This window comes from Sphaeramia orbicularis, chromosome 14 (genome assembly GCF_902148855.1).
Source record: "Sphaeramia orbicularis chromosome 14, fSphaOr1.1, whole genome shotgun sequence".
Taxonomy (NCBI): Eukaryota; Metazoa; Chordata; class Actinopteri; order Kurtiformes; family Apogonidae; genus Sphaeramia; species Sphaeramia orbicularis.
The window spans coordinates 6,530,731-6,546,864 of NC_043970.1; the positions used below are offsets into that span (position 1 = coordinate 6,530,731).

At 39.7% G+C, this 16,134-nt stretch overlaps 1 protein-coding gene across 1 annotated transcript in view; it reads right to left on the reverse strand.

Annotated features, from left to right (window-relative positions):
- Positions 1 to 11,330, reverse strand: part of mybbp1a (MYB binding protein (P160) 1a) — a 77,438-nt gene extending 66,108 nt beyond the window's left edge. The window contains exons 1-5 of the mRNA XM_030153224.1: positions 11,088 to 11,330; positions 9,658 to 9,753; positions 6,955 to 7,038; positions 6,797 to 6,871; positions 3,319 to 3,426 (exon numbers count right to left, since the gene is read on the reverse strand). Coding sequence (XP_030009084.1) covers positions 3,319 to 3,426; positions 6,797 to 6,871; positions 6,955 to 7,038; positions 9,658 to 9,753; positions 11,088 to 11,264 — 540 coding nt within the window. The 5' untranslated portion in view covers positions 11,265 to 11,330. The remainder of the gene's footprint in view (positions 1 to 3,318; positions 3,427 to 6,796; positions 6,872 to 6,954; positions 7,039 to 9,657; positions 9,754 to 11,087) is intronic.
- Between the last annotated feature and the right edge of the window lie 4,804 nt (positions 11,331 to 16,134).

Genomic DNA, 16,134 nt, shown 5'->3' on the forward strand with positions numbered 1-16,134 from the left:
AGCAAGAAGAATTTTCATAATATTGAAAAATGGCCCCCTCAAAATATGGAAATACATTACGCGGATGGGAACCCACCCCAAACTTTTTTCCACATACAAACATGAAACTTGGTCCAGACATAGCCCATGGTAGGACAAGTAAAAAATTACATTATGGCCCCACCCTAAACCCAACGGTAAGTCGGCCATATTGGATGGAAGTGTGGACCTATAAAATCCTCCCACCCCATACTTTCATCATCTCCTCCTAGGGTTTACATCCAATTTGGACCGAACTGGGTGAAAATCCCCTACACACATGTGTGATCCAAAGTTATCACCTACATTTTTGATCAAATGTTGGGCGTGGCTGTGATGATCTCAAAACGAAGCAGCCATTTTAGAAGTATGAAAGTGTGTATATCTCAGAAAGACAGTGTTAGATTGAGTTGGACCCAATGTAACATTTGTGTGGAATGACAACCTGAACACGATGATATGTAACTCATATAGTTGGATCATAACATGGCTCTAGCATGCCCCCTACAGTTTCTGAATGGGAGTGAAAAAATTTTTTTGACATAGGCAAAAAAAAAATTGACACACACATCCCTCATGCCAAACTGACCCAAAAAGTCAATGAGGACACACCCCTATTTACAATTGTGTTACCATGACAACATCAAAACTGTGCCATAGAAATGAATGGATTTTTGGCAGAATCCCACCCCTCATACTTTCGTCATCTCCTCCTAGGGTTTTACATCCAATTTGGGTGAAAACTGGGTGAAACTCACCTACACACATGTGCGATCAAAAGTTATCACCTACATTTTTGATCAAATGTTGGGTGTGGATGTGATGAGCTTGTGACAAAGCAGTCATTTTCAGAAGTATCAAACTGTGTGTATCTCGCAGAATGTCGGATTAAGCCCATGATACAGTGTCTTCTCACTGTCGGTGTCCTCAGTAGTCGCGTGGGGAGGCGGTCGCATGGAAGGGCAAGGGCCTTAACATCGCTTGCGGTTTTAATTTATTTTATTTTCTATTTGATTCATAGCAGCAGAATTATATTATTCCTGTTTTTCTATATGCTATTGTCTCCAAAAATTAGGAAAAAAAATGTTCAAAAATTCATAATAAATGCATTAAAGACATTTTGAGGGGTTTTCTTTAGGAATGCACCGATACCACTTTTTTCCAGACCGAGTACGAGTACTTACATTTGAGTACTTGCCGGTACTGAGTACCAATACAAGTACTTAATAATCCCATTCCAGTTCTTGGTTCCTTTTGTAAATGTGCTTTATTGTTGTTGTCATTAGTCTGACCAGAAAAAAGTGCTGCTACTGACATTTAATGTGTTGGAATGAGGATTTCTCAATTAATCCACCAGGGGGCACTGCTCTGAATTAACCATACTGGAAAAATACCATGAAGAAGGGAAAAGTTTTTTGAGAAGAAGAAGAAAGTCAGTAATAACAAACATGGAGACGACGGAGGCAACACTAATGTGATACTAATATTGCAGCGTTTTCACTGGTAAGGTTTAAAAGCTTAGCTTCAGCAGGTAGAGAAAAGAGAAATGAGTGGTAAGTTTCGTTTACACTTCTGTTGGCGGCGGTCCGCACCGCTCTGTACTCCTGCTGGTATTCTCATTCTGTTTACACATCCGCCAGCACCTGGAAAACGGATGGAATGTACGCAGAGGACGGAGAGAACGCTGCGTCCGTATCTGTCTGTGTCTTTAACGTTACTTGCAGTCAGTGTTACTTTTACCACCATCATTTATTCTGAAAAATCTCCACACTCTTCACACTCCACACACATTATTCCACCGCCGCGTACCTGCTGCACTGAACTGTGAATGTCAAATGGCCGTTAGTGGTATCGGTGCATTTGTATTGGATTACTTTTACGAGTACGAGTACACACACTGAGTATTGGAGTCAATGCCAATACTCGTATCGGTATCGGTGCATCCCTAGTTTTCTTTCTCCCGTACCAAACCGAAAAAAAAAAAAAAAAAAAAACGAACTGTGGCTTTCAAAACCGAAAATGTACCAAAATGAAAATTTTGTGTACTGTTACAGACCTAGTGCGCACTACTAGGAAAAGTTTTAGTATATCTGTGTGTGGTGTTAAAGGATGGAATAGATTGAGGGAGGAGCACAAGGAATGTTAAAAAATAAGCCAACTCAAAAACACTTACAAGAACATGTTTTTCACAAGATATAGGGATGAGGGTTATTAATTGTCACCATATGTTCACTGTTGTTTATGTATATATTTCTTTCTTTGAGTTAGTTATTATTTGTTTATTTATTCACCAGCACAACTAAAAAACGCAGTGGTAAAAGATTATATGTGTATTTGTATGCGTACTTGTATGTTGTGTATATGTATAAACGTACGTATGTGTACATGGATGAATGAGTGTGTGTGTGTGTGTGTGTGTGAATAGACATATAAATATAAAAGAGTAACGTAAAAGGAAGAGGGACATATATATTATTAATAATATTTTAGGGAGAGGGGGTGGCGTTAAATAAGTTACACTTCTTCCCACCCCTTTTCAGGCATGTAAATGGAACTATTGTGCTGTTCTTCTGTCAAAGATTGTTATGATTTTTGATATTTGTATTATTACGTATGTTTTGCTAGTTTGCATATATGTTAAATTTCATTGCCTGTTTGGAATAAATCACTAAATCACAAAATTACAGATACCTGCACTAGATGCCCAATCTAGTGCTTAAATTATAGAATACCGACCAATCCTCTATGGTTTTGTAGTCTTCATATCAGCTTTGATTAGTTCAATCAAAGTTGCATGGTCCTCGAGGGCCAGTATCCTGCATGTTTTAAATGTTTCCCTCTTCAAAAACACCTGGTTCACATGATAAGCCTATCATCAAGCTCTGCAGAAGCCTGATAATGACCTTCAGGTGTGCTGGAAGAGGGAAACATGTAAAACATGCAGGATACCGGCCCTCAAGGAACAGGATTGCCCACTCCTGCTCAAATACTATGAATATTATTGTGAAGAACACAACCATCATGTTCAAGTGCCATACTGTGCAGATAAGTTAACGCCTGACATTTTGAGATGATAACAAATGCTCTGAGAACAAACATCCACAGTTTGACAGGGCTTTATTACATTTTGTTCTTCGCAGTTAACACCTTATAAATCAATGTCGAGGTCGGAGTCCCAGTTCTGTGTTGGACTTTTGTTTTTAAACACCTTTTGGGCATCAAACATCTTTTCTGTTACCTAGAATAAAAGTATTGAATATAGTATGAATCCTGCTCAATGTGTCATGTGATGAGAGTCACCTCATTCAAGATTTCCATCATGGTCTTGTTGGGCAGGTCCTTCAGGTGTTGTCTGTACTGGCTCAGATGCTGAAGGAGTTGCACACATCCCAGCACCACCTGGGGCTCCTGGACATAAAGGACAAATCATATATGACATGTCCCTCCCATAGTATCCAATTACATCAAACACTGCTGCTGCAAATCAAAGCCTGTTTGTCACACTGAGCTGGTACGGATTTAATACATTGTTTTTAAAAGGACAATTTAAGGCTTTTTAGGAGCTGTACTTACCAGAAAAGTAGCATTTGTCATATATTGGCCCAATTTGTGAACTAAAGAGCTACTGAGCCAATCTACATTACTCTCCTGAAGTTTTCAAAATAAGCCTTACTGTTGTACAAATCTTTTCTGGTGCTCGTCTTTGTCACAAGGTTAAAGTGAACAGAGAAGATCCAGCAGCCTGGAGTCACACACATTAACCTGCATCATTCACAAATCCATCATAAACACATTTTTGGTAAACCTCTTGAAGTAAAGCTCACACACTTCAATTAGATCTCGATTGCTTCATTTCAAACCTATTGTGCTAGCGCGCAGAGGCAAAATTAAAAATTTTTAGTAACTGTCTTATGTGGATATCACTGTACATACATAAATCTGCTATAACTTTATGATCACTGACAGGGAAAATGGTAATAATGTTGATTATCTCCTTACAACAGCATATGCCACTGGGTCAGACGTCGGACAGAAGGTGAACATTTAATCCCTGAAGCTGATGTGTTGAAACCAGCAAAAAGGGTAACCTTCCTAGAATCTCCGAAAGTAGGACAGGAGCTAGAGCCTTCAGCTGTCAAGCTCCTCTATTGTGAAACCACCTTCCTGTCTTGGTCCAGAAGGCAGATGCCCTTTCTATGTTTAAGAGTAGGAAGCAAACTGTCCATTTTATTAAAGCTTATAGTTTGGGCAGCTCAGGCTATTCTTCAGTCTGCTGCAATAGGCTTAGACTGCTGGGAGAATCATCATGATACAATGACCTCCTCTCTCCTCCTCTATTCATGCCCCTGCAAATACATGTCACTGGCTTGACTTCTTCCCCAGAGTCTCAGTGCTTTATTGCCTCACAGGTTTTCCCTGGATCATCTCTGGACCTGCTGCTGTGGTCCTACTTCTCTCCTGCCTTTATCATCATTATTCAATTATCCATATTGTTGTGATAGTATTTATCATGTAGTTGCATGGATGTAAGAGGTCTCTAATGTTGGTACTAGCAGCTGCAGTAGTACGATATCCACTCTTAGTACATGTACTTAGAGTAGTAGTATTAGCAGTTATGGGTAGTTGTATTGGCAGTTATACAAGTTACAGCAATTCTAGTTTCTAACAGTTGTAGTTCAGTTCGCTGTGCATCCATACGTCTCCCCCATCCCTCCCTCCCTCTCTCTCCCCCGCTCTCTTTCTCTTCCTTTAACCCTCTCTCTTTAACCCTTAAACTGGTTAAGGCAGATGACCATCCTCCAAGAGCTGGTCTGCTCCAGGTTTCTGCCACTTAAAAGGAAGATTTTCCTCACCACTGTCAGCAAGTGTTTGCTGCTGGAGGATTCTGTTGGGTGTGTGTGAATTGATTTATAGTCTAGTTTAGACCGGCTCTAAATGTAGTGTCATGAGATAACTTCTGTTATTATGTGGCGCTATATAAATAAAATTCGATTGGTTGATTAGTTGATTGATTGATTGATTGACCGACCACTGGGTCAGAGCATCTCCAAAACTGTATACTGTTAGCTGCCCGTACATGATACCTACTGAAAGTTGTCTATGAAATAACAGCTGGATAGCAATCTAATTGACATTTTAGGTTATACATGATTCTTGTTTATTTGCATATTGAAGAGGGAAGTAAGACCTGATCACAAGTGATTCTAATGCAGGTTGGAACAGATACATTTTAGAGTCAATTGCTTGTGATTTTATGTCCAAAAAATGCATATGGATGTAGGTGTGAACAGCAAGTTTGACACACTCAGATTTTAATGTACAACACAAAACAATACAACTAGCAATTAAAGGGATACACAGAGAACAGAACAACTAACATAAATGAAAAATGTTCAACGAAAATGGAAAGTGTGCTCACTTTCTGGACCTGCCACGGTGTAAGTCCTTGTTCGAGTTATGAACATACCTAATGTTGTTCTAACACTGCCTCAGATCATGTGTGACATTAAATATTACTGCATGGTAGGGGTGGGTGCTATGGCAAAAATAACATATCACAATTTTTAAAAAATAAAATCAAGTGATCGATTTTATCACAATTCTTTACAATGACCTCTGAGACTAATTTGCAAGTTTCTGAACAGTACAACCAAACAATTTTCCTATGTAAAACATAGTCCTACAAGAAAAAAATAATTTAGCCCAAAGAACCTTCCAGAACATTTTTAATTTCAATTTTGCCAACATGTGCCAAGAACATAAACATACTAAAATGTAAACAACACTCTGATTAACTGCACTCTTGAACATAAAAACTAAACTGCACTTGGTTTTTGAGGTAGCTGTCAATAAATATGAAAAGTAAAAAAAAAAAAATACACAACAAAATATCAAAGAAGAAATGCCAGTTTCAAATAATCCTCTAGGTTTCCAGAACAGGTGGCTGGTAGCTCTGGTTTTTCAACTGGTAGCTAATTAGTATATTGGGTGCTCTTGGATGGAGGAAGAAGTCCAAAATGAGAAGAAGAATAATCCAGGCACTCAAAAAAAGGATCAATGTGGAACGTACTTGCTACTCTTCTCATAGTGCCTTTACTAAATGCTTGCGTTTAAGTTGTTTGCTTTAGTTTAATTCTACCTGTTGCCTCTGGCTGTTGTGTGGCTGATCTTGTAGCAGTTTAACTCGCATACTGTTTGGGATGCTGTCTCTTCAGCTGATTGAACAGGTTTATAGAGTTGACATTATTCTAAGAGTATAATGCTATGGACCTATATGTGGAGGAAGTGGAGGACTCACGTCGGGCATACTGTGCACTGAGTGGCGCGGACTCTGCACACACTGTCCGTGGGTGTTTGAGATAGTCGAGCGTACCAATTTCACATTGTAGAAAAAGGTTAATGTCCGCGGACGTCCACGGAGTCAAGTACACCTGACTCTGTGGGGGCCAAGTCATAAGTTTTGATAGACTTGCCCTGCCATTTTAAGTTTCACTTTCACTGCATGTACTCATTGTCGGGTGTGTGTGGCACAGAACGAACCCCCTGTATAAAGCCCCCCGATTCCACGATCTGTCTGCTTTGTCGGATCGTTGATATGTTTTAATCCTTCACAATCTAATATCGTCATATCGCACATCCCTACTGCCTGGTTGGCAGGCAAAACATGTATAGTCCTCATTCTTTTCCTTTGACACTTGTAGGTCATATCAGAACAGATGAGAAGAGGAGAATCACAGAATACACTCGATGCATTCTAACAAACATAATGCATACTTACTGTAGAGAGGCGGCCAGACTGATGTAGGCTGAGGATGCCAAACAAATTCCCAAACACTGCATTTCTGAGGAGTTTCTAGAAAAACCAGACAAGAAAAGAACTCCACTGACAGACTATAGAAACTTGTGGAGCTGACTGAGTGAAGTTCAGACACTGACCTTCTTCACTGTCTGCAGGTTGTGCTTCTCTTTGATTCTCTCCAGTGTTGAATGCAGAGATATATCTATAAACGCACTCAGGACCTGAATAACAACAACATACATTAGCCGAAAGAGCTACAGTATATACAGGGCATCCCAAGAAAATGTATACACACTTTAAATAATTGTAAAGTAGGTGTTTATTAAAATTCATTTCATTTTCAAAATGTAATAGAATTTACAAACATCATGTTATTAGGCCCTTTCCCACCGCAGGAACTTTTGCAGGAACTTTCTGTATTACCCTGAACTTTCAAAGTTCCTGGTACGTTTCCACCGGAAATTACCCTGGTAACTGACCCTCCCCCAGCCCTGAATTTACCCCGAAGAAGTTCCTGGTACAGAGGTAGTACTTTCCAGATTACCAGGAACTTTAAGGGGCGGGGTTGTGTGCTGGAGAAGGCTGAGTGGTGGACTAGACTAGCAGCATTTCCGAATTCTGTTCACCGCCAATATTTAACTCCTTTAATTTCCACAAGCTTAGTATTTTGATAATTCGGAAAATGGGCCAAAAGAGAAGCTACAACAAGTGGACGGACGACGAGGAAATTCAGACGGACTTTGAATCGCCGACACGAAACGAGCAAGTAAAAGCTGTCGGAGCCAAATATAAGACACAAGCCTAAAGAAATACGAGAAATGAAGAAGAAATTTATGCAGGATTAAAAGAAACTAAAGGACCACAACGGTCGCAGTGGATCCGACTGTGGTATGTATGTGGTATGTATATGACACAAATATTCCCTGTTTAGTTGGTTCACTGCTGTAACAGTAGTCAGCGGCATCAGCTGTTTAGTCCAAAGACAAGTCCGGTTAACCTAATACTAACTGGTCAACAGTCTGACACTAAACCTAAATCTGAGAACTGGATGTATTTGTGTTGTTGCCGTGAGCTGATTTATTCTGTATGTTTGTGAATTCCACCTGAAATGGAGCGGACGGACTCGCCTCTTTTCCCAAACCTGCAGCTCGTTTGTGTCTTGGTCCATCGTCTACTGCTGTTTACAACGGCCCAGGTCACACATGTCACATGCCACATCACACTGGTAGGAATCTGTCATCATGTGTTCTGTTATTCATTTTAACATTTTTATTACTTTTCCTGTAGGAAAGTGAAAAAGGGACCGGTACCATGGAGTTCCAGACCGGCTGTCCTGGACTAGCTGGACCACACACTGATCCAAAAGCCTGAACCTTTCACACGTGTTTATTTCCCTTTTAATCTCAAGGCACCTTTGTTTTGTTTCAAATTTTAATTAAAAATAATTTTAAAAAAATTAAAAATCTAACCTAATACTGTCTGTTCATCTAAAGGCATCAAAATATGAGTTTAAGTACTTTTATCAGTAATATGCAGTCAAATTCAATGCAGGCATTTGAGTAAATCTGTCTGACTTTAGGGTTGAACCTGGACTATATCTGTAAAACAATAGAAATGAAACAGAACCATCCATCACACATAAAGTTAGATGTGATTTACTTTCAGGAAGTTGAGAAGTTGAAAATACATGTTCTGCCATTTTTAAATACAAATTAAGGATATGTAATGATGATTAACTTCATTTAAAATGTATTCCAGATGGATTAAGTGATTCAACTACCGTAAAATGTTAAACCCAAACTGCCCACTTAAGTAGTGTGTCATTTTATTGAACTAGAGGTTAGTTTGTGAATGCACATGAACTGGACTACAGTTTCTATTACTGCTCCCTCATACATCATCAACCTGATTTGAATAAATTACCCTGAACTTTCGGGCGCGGTGGAAACACAGTTACCAGGAACTTTTTTACCCCAAAAAGTTCCTGGTAAATAAGTTCCTGGTAATAAAGTTCCTGGGCCTTTTGATGGGAAAGGGCCTATTGTTTTGTCATCGCCTGTTCTCAAACTGACGTCCGTTCTGGTCCAGACACTGCTGACAACTCAAATCAATGGAATTGCACACATCACGAAACAATTCCCTTGGTGTTTGCATGCATTCACATTCAATGGCTGCTCTCAGTTCAGTGACTGTTGCAGGTCTCATAGCGTAGACTTTGTCTTTTAGGTATCCCCATAAAAAAAGTCTAGTGGTGTGAGGTCTGATGAACTTACCAAACAGGTGGATTGGATGGTGGGGTTTTTCGTTGAATACCCTCCGCGTTCACCAGACCTCACACCACTAGACTTTTTTTTATGGGGATACCTAAAAGACAAAGTCTACGCTATGAGACCTGCAACAGTCGCTGAATTGAGAGCAGCCATTGAATGAGAATGCACGCAAACACCAAGGGAATTGTTTTGTGATGCGTGCAATTCCATTGCTTCGCGTTGTCAGCAATGTCTGGAACAGAACAGAACAGATGTCAGTTTGAGAACAGGCGGTGACAAAACAATAAAATGATGTTTGTAAATTCTATTACATTTAGAACATTAAATGAATTTTAATAAACACCTACTTTACAATTATTTAAAGTGTGTATACATTTTTTTGGGACACTCTGTATATGAACTATTTACATGGGCTGTTCTGTTTGTAACAGACACTCAAACAGAATTCGCTGTTGAAATGACACCTGCCAAAAATTTACAAGATTATCATATTTAAGGTATCTGTGAAACATTAATGTGAGTTTGCATATACATGTAGTGAGTGATGATATATAATGAGGGTCAGGTGACCTGTCCCAGAGCCAGACTGAAGCCAGGCCTCGCTGCCTCTCTGCCATGAGACAGTCCATCCACTAGCCTCTTCAACGTGTACTCCAACTCATCAGCCTGCACATACAGTACATACAGAACATACAGCTCATTAGTGTCAATGCAGACATCACTAAAGTGGATTTAATGTCTCCTAAAACCATTTAAACCAATAAAAATAATACAATAACATAACACAAAAACCTGTGCCACAGTAATAATCTTATTGTTCTATGATCACAACTCTATATCTATCTATTTGCCTTTTTTTTTTTTTTTTCAATCTATTTACCCTTTTTCTAAACTCCAAATGGAGTTTGACAGCAATGCATTATTACAGGATTATACTTGAGCAAAGAAAAAATAAGAGTTTAAAGTCATCAGTACAAGACTACTGAACACACTCATTAGCTGATGGTTTACTGTGCTCCACATGCCCTGTGTGACAACTAGGAAACAAAAAGACTCCATCAAATCAAACAAAATGAGAAGCTAATTACAGAAATGTAAATTAAGTGATCTTTTGTTCATAAAAAGTAATTCTGAAAAGTCTCAAAAATCTCAAGTGGGCCGGACCAGTAAAATACAATCATAATTTAGTGTAAAAAATTATGTTTACATGAAAATGTTTACATTTACAAACTACTGTTTCATAAATAAATGTGAATAAGTTGAACAAATAAGAACCTGAAATGTCAAGAGAAGTAGGCTAAGTACAATTTTAACAAGAGCAAACGTGTTACTAAATGTTTTATGTATTTTTAGAACCACTGTGATCTGTAAATTGTAATGCACAAATGTAAATCAGAAGCTGAGGCATAATTTTGTTATAATGGCACGAATTGTTCTTAATAAATTTCCGATTGTTTGAGGTTGTTCATGATGTTCACGTTTTGCAAAGGATAGTTTGTAGATGTAAACATTATCATGATGTAATTTTACTTTCTGTACTCTAAAACAGAGAAAAGTTTGGAGTTGACAGTTTTTCATGTTATTACGATATTACTTTACTGGTTTATACTCTTCTACATCAAACAAAACATGACAAGCATTTAATTCAAAAGTATTCTATTCATGAAATATTCATGCAAGACTAAAACTCAAAATAAATAAATAAATAAATAAATAAATAAATAAAATTCTTTAAACACGACGAACTGAAATTTTCACACTAGAAAAATGTACTACAATAGCAATATATTTGGCTTTAATCATCCACACGTGGTTGGTTCCGTCTGTTGACTGATCTTGAACCCAAAGATTAGCAGCCAACTAAAGCATAGCCCATCAGAACCATTAGTACTCTTAATGCTCGGTCATCCATGGTACTGGACTGGGATAAGGAAGGTACGGCAAGGTTCATCATATGACTGACAGTAAGTCCAAAGTCACACACATTACAGGTTCCTCACCTTGTTGTTGTTTTTAAGATACTGGATCAGATTCTGTACCGCCTTTAATCGAACCTCCTGATCCGGTTTAGCCAAGTCCCAGAAGAAATCGAGGAAGACCCGGTTCTGCTGCAGGACTCCGGCGGGCCGGGTCGGCTCTGGTGCTTTCACTGACACCTCCACCATCTCAACAGACATGTCCAAACTGAGCAGTGCAATCCACGCCACACGAGTGCAACGTGTTTTGCTGTTTGTTAACTACTTCCGGGTCAATCCGGAAGTAATTAACATTTTTCTTGATCTTTGTCTTTCGGTGGCACACAAGTAGCTTTTTCAGTACATTACCACCACCGTCTGGAATGGAGTGGGGATGTGACTGGCCCATGTGCACCACATTTGTTCGGTGTAGTCTGTTTTTCTGTTCAGGCCTTTGATCGTTAGTCCGTTTTTTGCTTACCGTCCGACAGACCGTAAACTATTGTGGTCATGCGGCGTCTGTCGTCCGTTACAAAAATTTCAATCGTCTTCTTCTCCAAAACTACAATTCCGATTGACTTGTAACTTGGTATACAGCTTCTTTATGATGGTGTCAACAAAAGGTAGTGAAATTATTTGGATCTGGATCTGATTCTGGATTTGGTACCACTTTGAAAAATTTCCCCATTTTAAGAGATAGGAGGTGGATCGAGGCAATAACTCAGTAAATATAAATGATATCCAGTGTAAATTTCTACAGTCCAGCCCTGATGGGGAGATGAGCAAAATATAATGGCCACATGCTGATCAGGATCTTCTTCTGGATCCGGGAACTTACGGAAAATTTAACATGGGCTCTTACAGGGAAAATATTTCTATCATCTTCTTCTCCGAAACTACATCTTCTGATTGACTTCAAACTTGGTATACAGCTTCTTTATAATGATGTCAAAACAAGGTATTGAAATGATTTCGATCCGGATCTGATTCTTGATTTGGTGCAACTTTGAAAAATTTTCCCATTATAACAGATAGGAAGTGGACTGATCCAATAAATCAGTAAGTATCATTGATATCAAGTTGGAATTTGAGTTTTTTACAGATCTAATTGCAATATGACCAAAACATGGGCTATTTCTGTTATATAATAAATACACATTACTGGGTGATAATAAATGGCATCTGAATACATTTATCAAAGCTTTTAATTTGGCCGGTAAGCTACAGGGCCATTGGTCCTATTTTTCCTGATAATACAGTATGGCCCTGTGACCCACATACAGACAGGATGGCTACTTCAGGTTCAGTGAATAGACTGAGGATGAGGCAAAGCAGATGAGACAAAGATGTCTGTCCTGTCAAGTCTTACTAAAAGCTATAAGTGTCAGAAAATGGAATAACATCACGAGAAATGTTTAAAACAGATGCTGAAACTGTAGAACACATTTTCTCTGAATGTAAATATGAATGTTGTGCTGCATTTCAGAACTGGCTTCATTCAAAATGTCAACTGAGCGTGATGGGAAAAATGATTTAAACTTTAATTCAAAGGAGCATTTTAATTTTGTTATACTAGCAGCATTGTACCCGTGGCGCCACTGTACGATAGCATGAGAGGCTAAAATCGCCCAGCATACCTCACAACATTTGAATATGGACATAAAATTGTGCCTTGTAGATAGTCAGGTAATGTTTCTGTTCATTTGGCGAGTGTGGTGGTGATCAGGCCTGTGAAGGCTGAGGAAAATCCATACAAATGCCCTCCTGTGCTGCAACATCAATCGGATGGACACAGAACATGCATTATATAGTAGGATAGGAAGTAGGATAAGCATTTCATTACCTCCGCCAAGGAGGTTATGTTTTTGCCAGGGTTTGTTTGTCTGTCTGTCCGTTAGTGTGCAACATAACTCATAAAGTTACGGACAGATTTTGATGAAATTTTCAGGGTTTGTTGGAAATGGGATAAGGAAGAAATGATTAAATTTTGGTGGTGATCGGGGGTGGGGGGGCCCACGGGGGGGCGCAGACCAGAAAATTTCATCAAAATCTGTCCATAACTTTTTGAGTTATGTTGCACACTACCGGACAGACAGACAGACAGACAAACAAACAAACAAACCCTGGCAAAACATAACCTCCTTGGCGTGGGGGGGCCCACGGGGGGGGCCACTGATCAGCCTTGGCGGAGGTCTGCGCTCTCCGAGTGCTTCTAGTTAAGAGATGTGATTAGTCAAGCCTCACTTCATCAAATGGAAGCGTAAACTAAAACACATTTGTCAGATCTCTCAGAAATGTCCTTAAATTGTGGGTATGTTGAAGAGTGCTAAAGTAGACAATTATTTGTCGTTGAATACTGTTCATTATAATGAATAAATAATAATAAACACTTATCTGGTGCCTCAAGTGCAGTTTTAAAGCCCTGGGGTTTTAAAAGGTTTACTTCATGATCACATATTGGAATTGTTAAACTACCTTATTAAATAATTACACAGGCATCATATTCTGTTCACTTGTAATAATAACTAGACTTTTCTGAACAACAATTAACACTCAGTCACCAATTATTTCAAGACTAGTGCAATTGTTTGCTCCCCACACAGTTTGAACAATATAGCTTACTGAGTCAAACAAATTCTTTTATAGCATCCAGTTGAAACTGGATGTTTACCATTTTTACAAAATATGACACATTTTGCAAGCTGTAATTTATGAAACCTAAAATCTGTAGAATTCTGTATATTCTTCAGCCTTGTTTACTCATTGCACCTACATTCACATAATCACTCATATCTTAAAATAAATTCCATTGACCCAGTCCATATTTCAGTCTCAGTTTGGCCATGGGTTTCAGTTGAATATTAAACTGGAGTCTTTGGCTCCTATTGTACATCAAACGCTTTATGGTGAATTTATTTGCACCAATTTCTTTTTTAAGGTGATGTCTCTAGTTATGTAAAAGGAGATACAAAAACTGATGTGTGTGTGAGAACTATTCACAGCATTTTAAGTCATTTGATTTATTTATAAACTAGAAACACTCGGAGAGCGCAGACCTCCGCCAAGGCTGATCAGTGCCCCCCCCCCCCCCCCCCATGGGCCCCCCCCACCCCCGATCACCACCAAAATTTAATCATTTCTTCCTTATCCCATTTCCAACAAACCCTGAAAATTTCATCCAAATCTGTCCTTAACTTTTTGAGTTATGTTGCACACTAACGGACAGACAAACAAACCCTGGCAAAAACATAACCTCCTTGGCAGAGGTAACAAAAAGATCCATAATTTAAACTGTACCACAAAGTTTGTTATCTTGCCTCCACTACAGTGATGTTAGAACCAGAGACACAAGACTTGGACCCAAATGCACAACCAACAGACAGGAATAAAGTTAATGAGTGTTTATTAAACACGGACAAAATTAACAGTTCACAAAAAGGTTTCTTTAAGGAGTCTTCGCAGGTCAGACTGTGTGAATTCGTCACGGCGTCCGAGACCAGCAAGGGAAACTCTCGGCCCGGGTCGGGAGCACACGAGGGGAACCCGACTAGGAGTAAACAGAGGAGAGTCAGGGGACAGACCAGGTCATACACAGAGGATCCAGAAAACAGGCAACGGTACATGGGGATAAAGCAAAGCACTAACCGTGAGTCCAGGCAAAAGTCGAAAACCAGTGAGGCAGAATCAGGCAGAGGTACAGGAAGGGATCAGGCAGGCTCAGAAGTCGAGGACAAACCGGGTCAGGAACGGACAGGCAGACGAACAGGTTCAGAGAATCGCTGGTAAGTAATCACAACACTAGGAAGGAATACGAACTGGCGACTAACTGAGGGGAACACAGGGTTTAAATACACAAGAGGGCGGGAAGACAACTGGACACAGGTGGAGACAATCAGGGAGGAGTAAGGTAATCAGGTAAAAGGTGAACACAAAAAGGAAGTAAAGACACCAGACAAGACACATGAGGGAAACTACAAAATAAAACAGGAAGTGACACACAAGACAGACAAAACATACAAGAGTCCAGTACTGATATGACAAGTGACTTATAATAAATAAAACAATTAGGATGTGATTTAAGTGTGTACTTTAGTTCAGGAGGGTTTAACAAAAAACAAAGCATTAACCATTAATTTACCTGTAAAAGCTCTTCGGGTGCTTTTGCAACATGTATCGAGTCCTTATCCATTTGCCAAGTGAAATACCGTCCTGTCAGTTTTGCTGCATTTGGTTGAATCTAAGCAGAGGACAGCCCGAAATACTTCAGAATTCATCCTCTTACTTCTGTCAGCAATGACATCATGAATCAACCCCTGACACAGTTCCATTGTCAGTCATATATTCTGCTGCCATAACACTGACTCCACCACGTTGGACAGATGAGGTGATATGCAACACAGGAGCATTATTCAAGAATTGGGCAAACTTTCGTAGATGTTTTCTGTCAAATCCTAATCTGGCCTTCCTGTTCATGAGCGTTGTCAGTGGTTTTACGTTGTTGTTGAACCCTCTGTATTTATATTCATGAAGACATGTTTTAATTGTAGACTTTGATAATGACTTGCCTAGCTCTGGTGTGTTTTGACTTGGCTGGATGTTGTAAAAGAGTTTTTCCTTCACCAAGCAAAGAATTCCTGTCATACACTTTAGTGCAGGGCTCACCAACACGGTGCCCGCGGGCACCAGGTCGCCCGCAGGGACCACGCGAGTCGCCCGCAGGCCTGTTCTAAAAATAGAACTAGTTCAGGGTTCTCCAACACGTTGCTCGCGATCTACCGGTGGCTCTCCAAGGGTCACTAATATAAGAACACAAAGTTGATACGTCATTTGGTAGAACAGGTCTAAATTTCCACCCAATCAAAATTACAAGTGTCCTGCCCCCCCCCCCCCCGCTCCCAAGATGAAACAGTCAACTAGCTGTCAATCAAACTTTAGCACTGGTTTGGTGCCTGTCATTGGAGAGGGGCGGGGCCCAGGATGAGCCAGATGCCAGGCAGGTAGTGGGTTCAGCCCCGCAACGATGTGGGCTGAATATAGTCAGGGAGTTATTTTCACCAACGATGAGGCACGGACTTCTGTTTGACAAATGTGA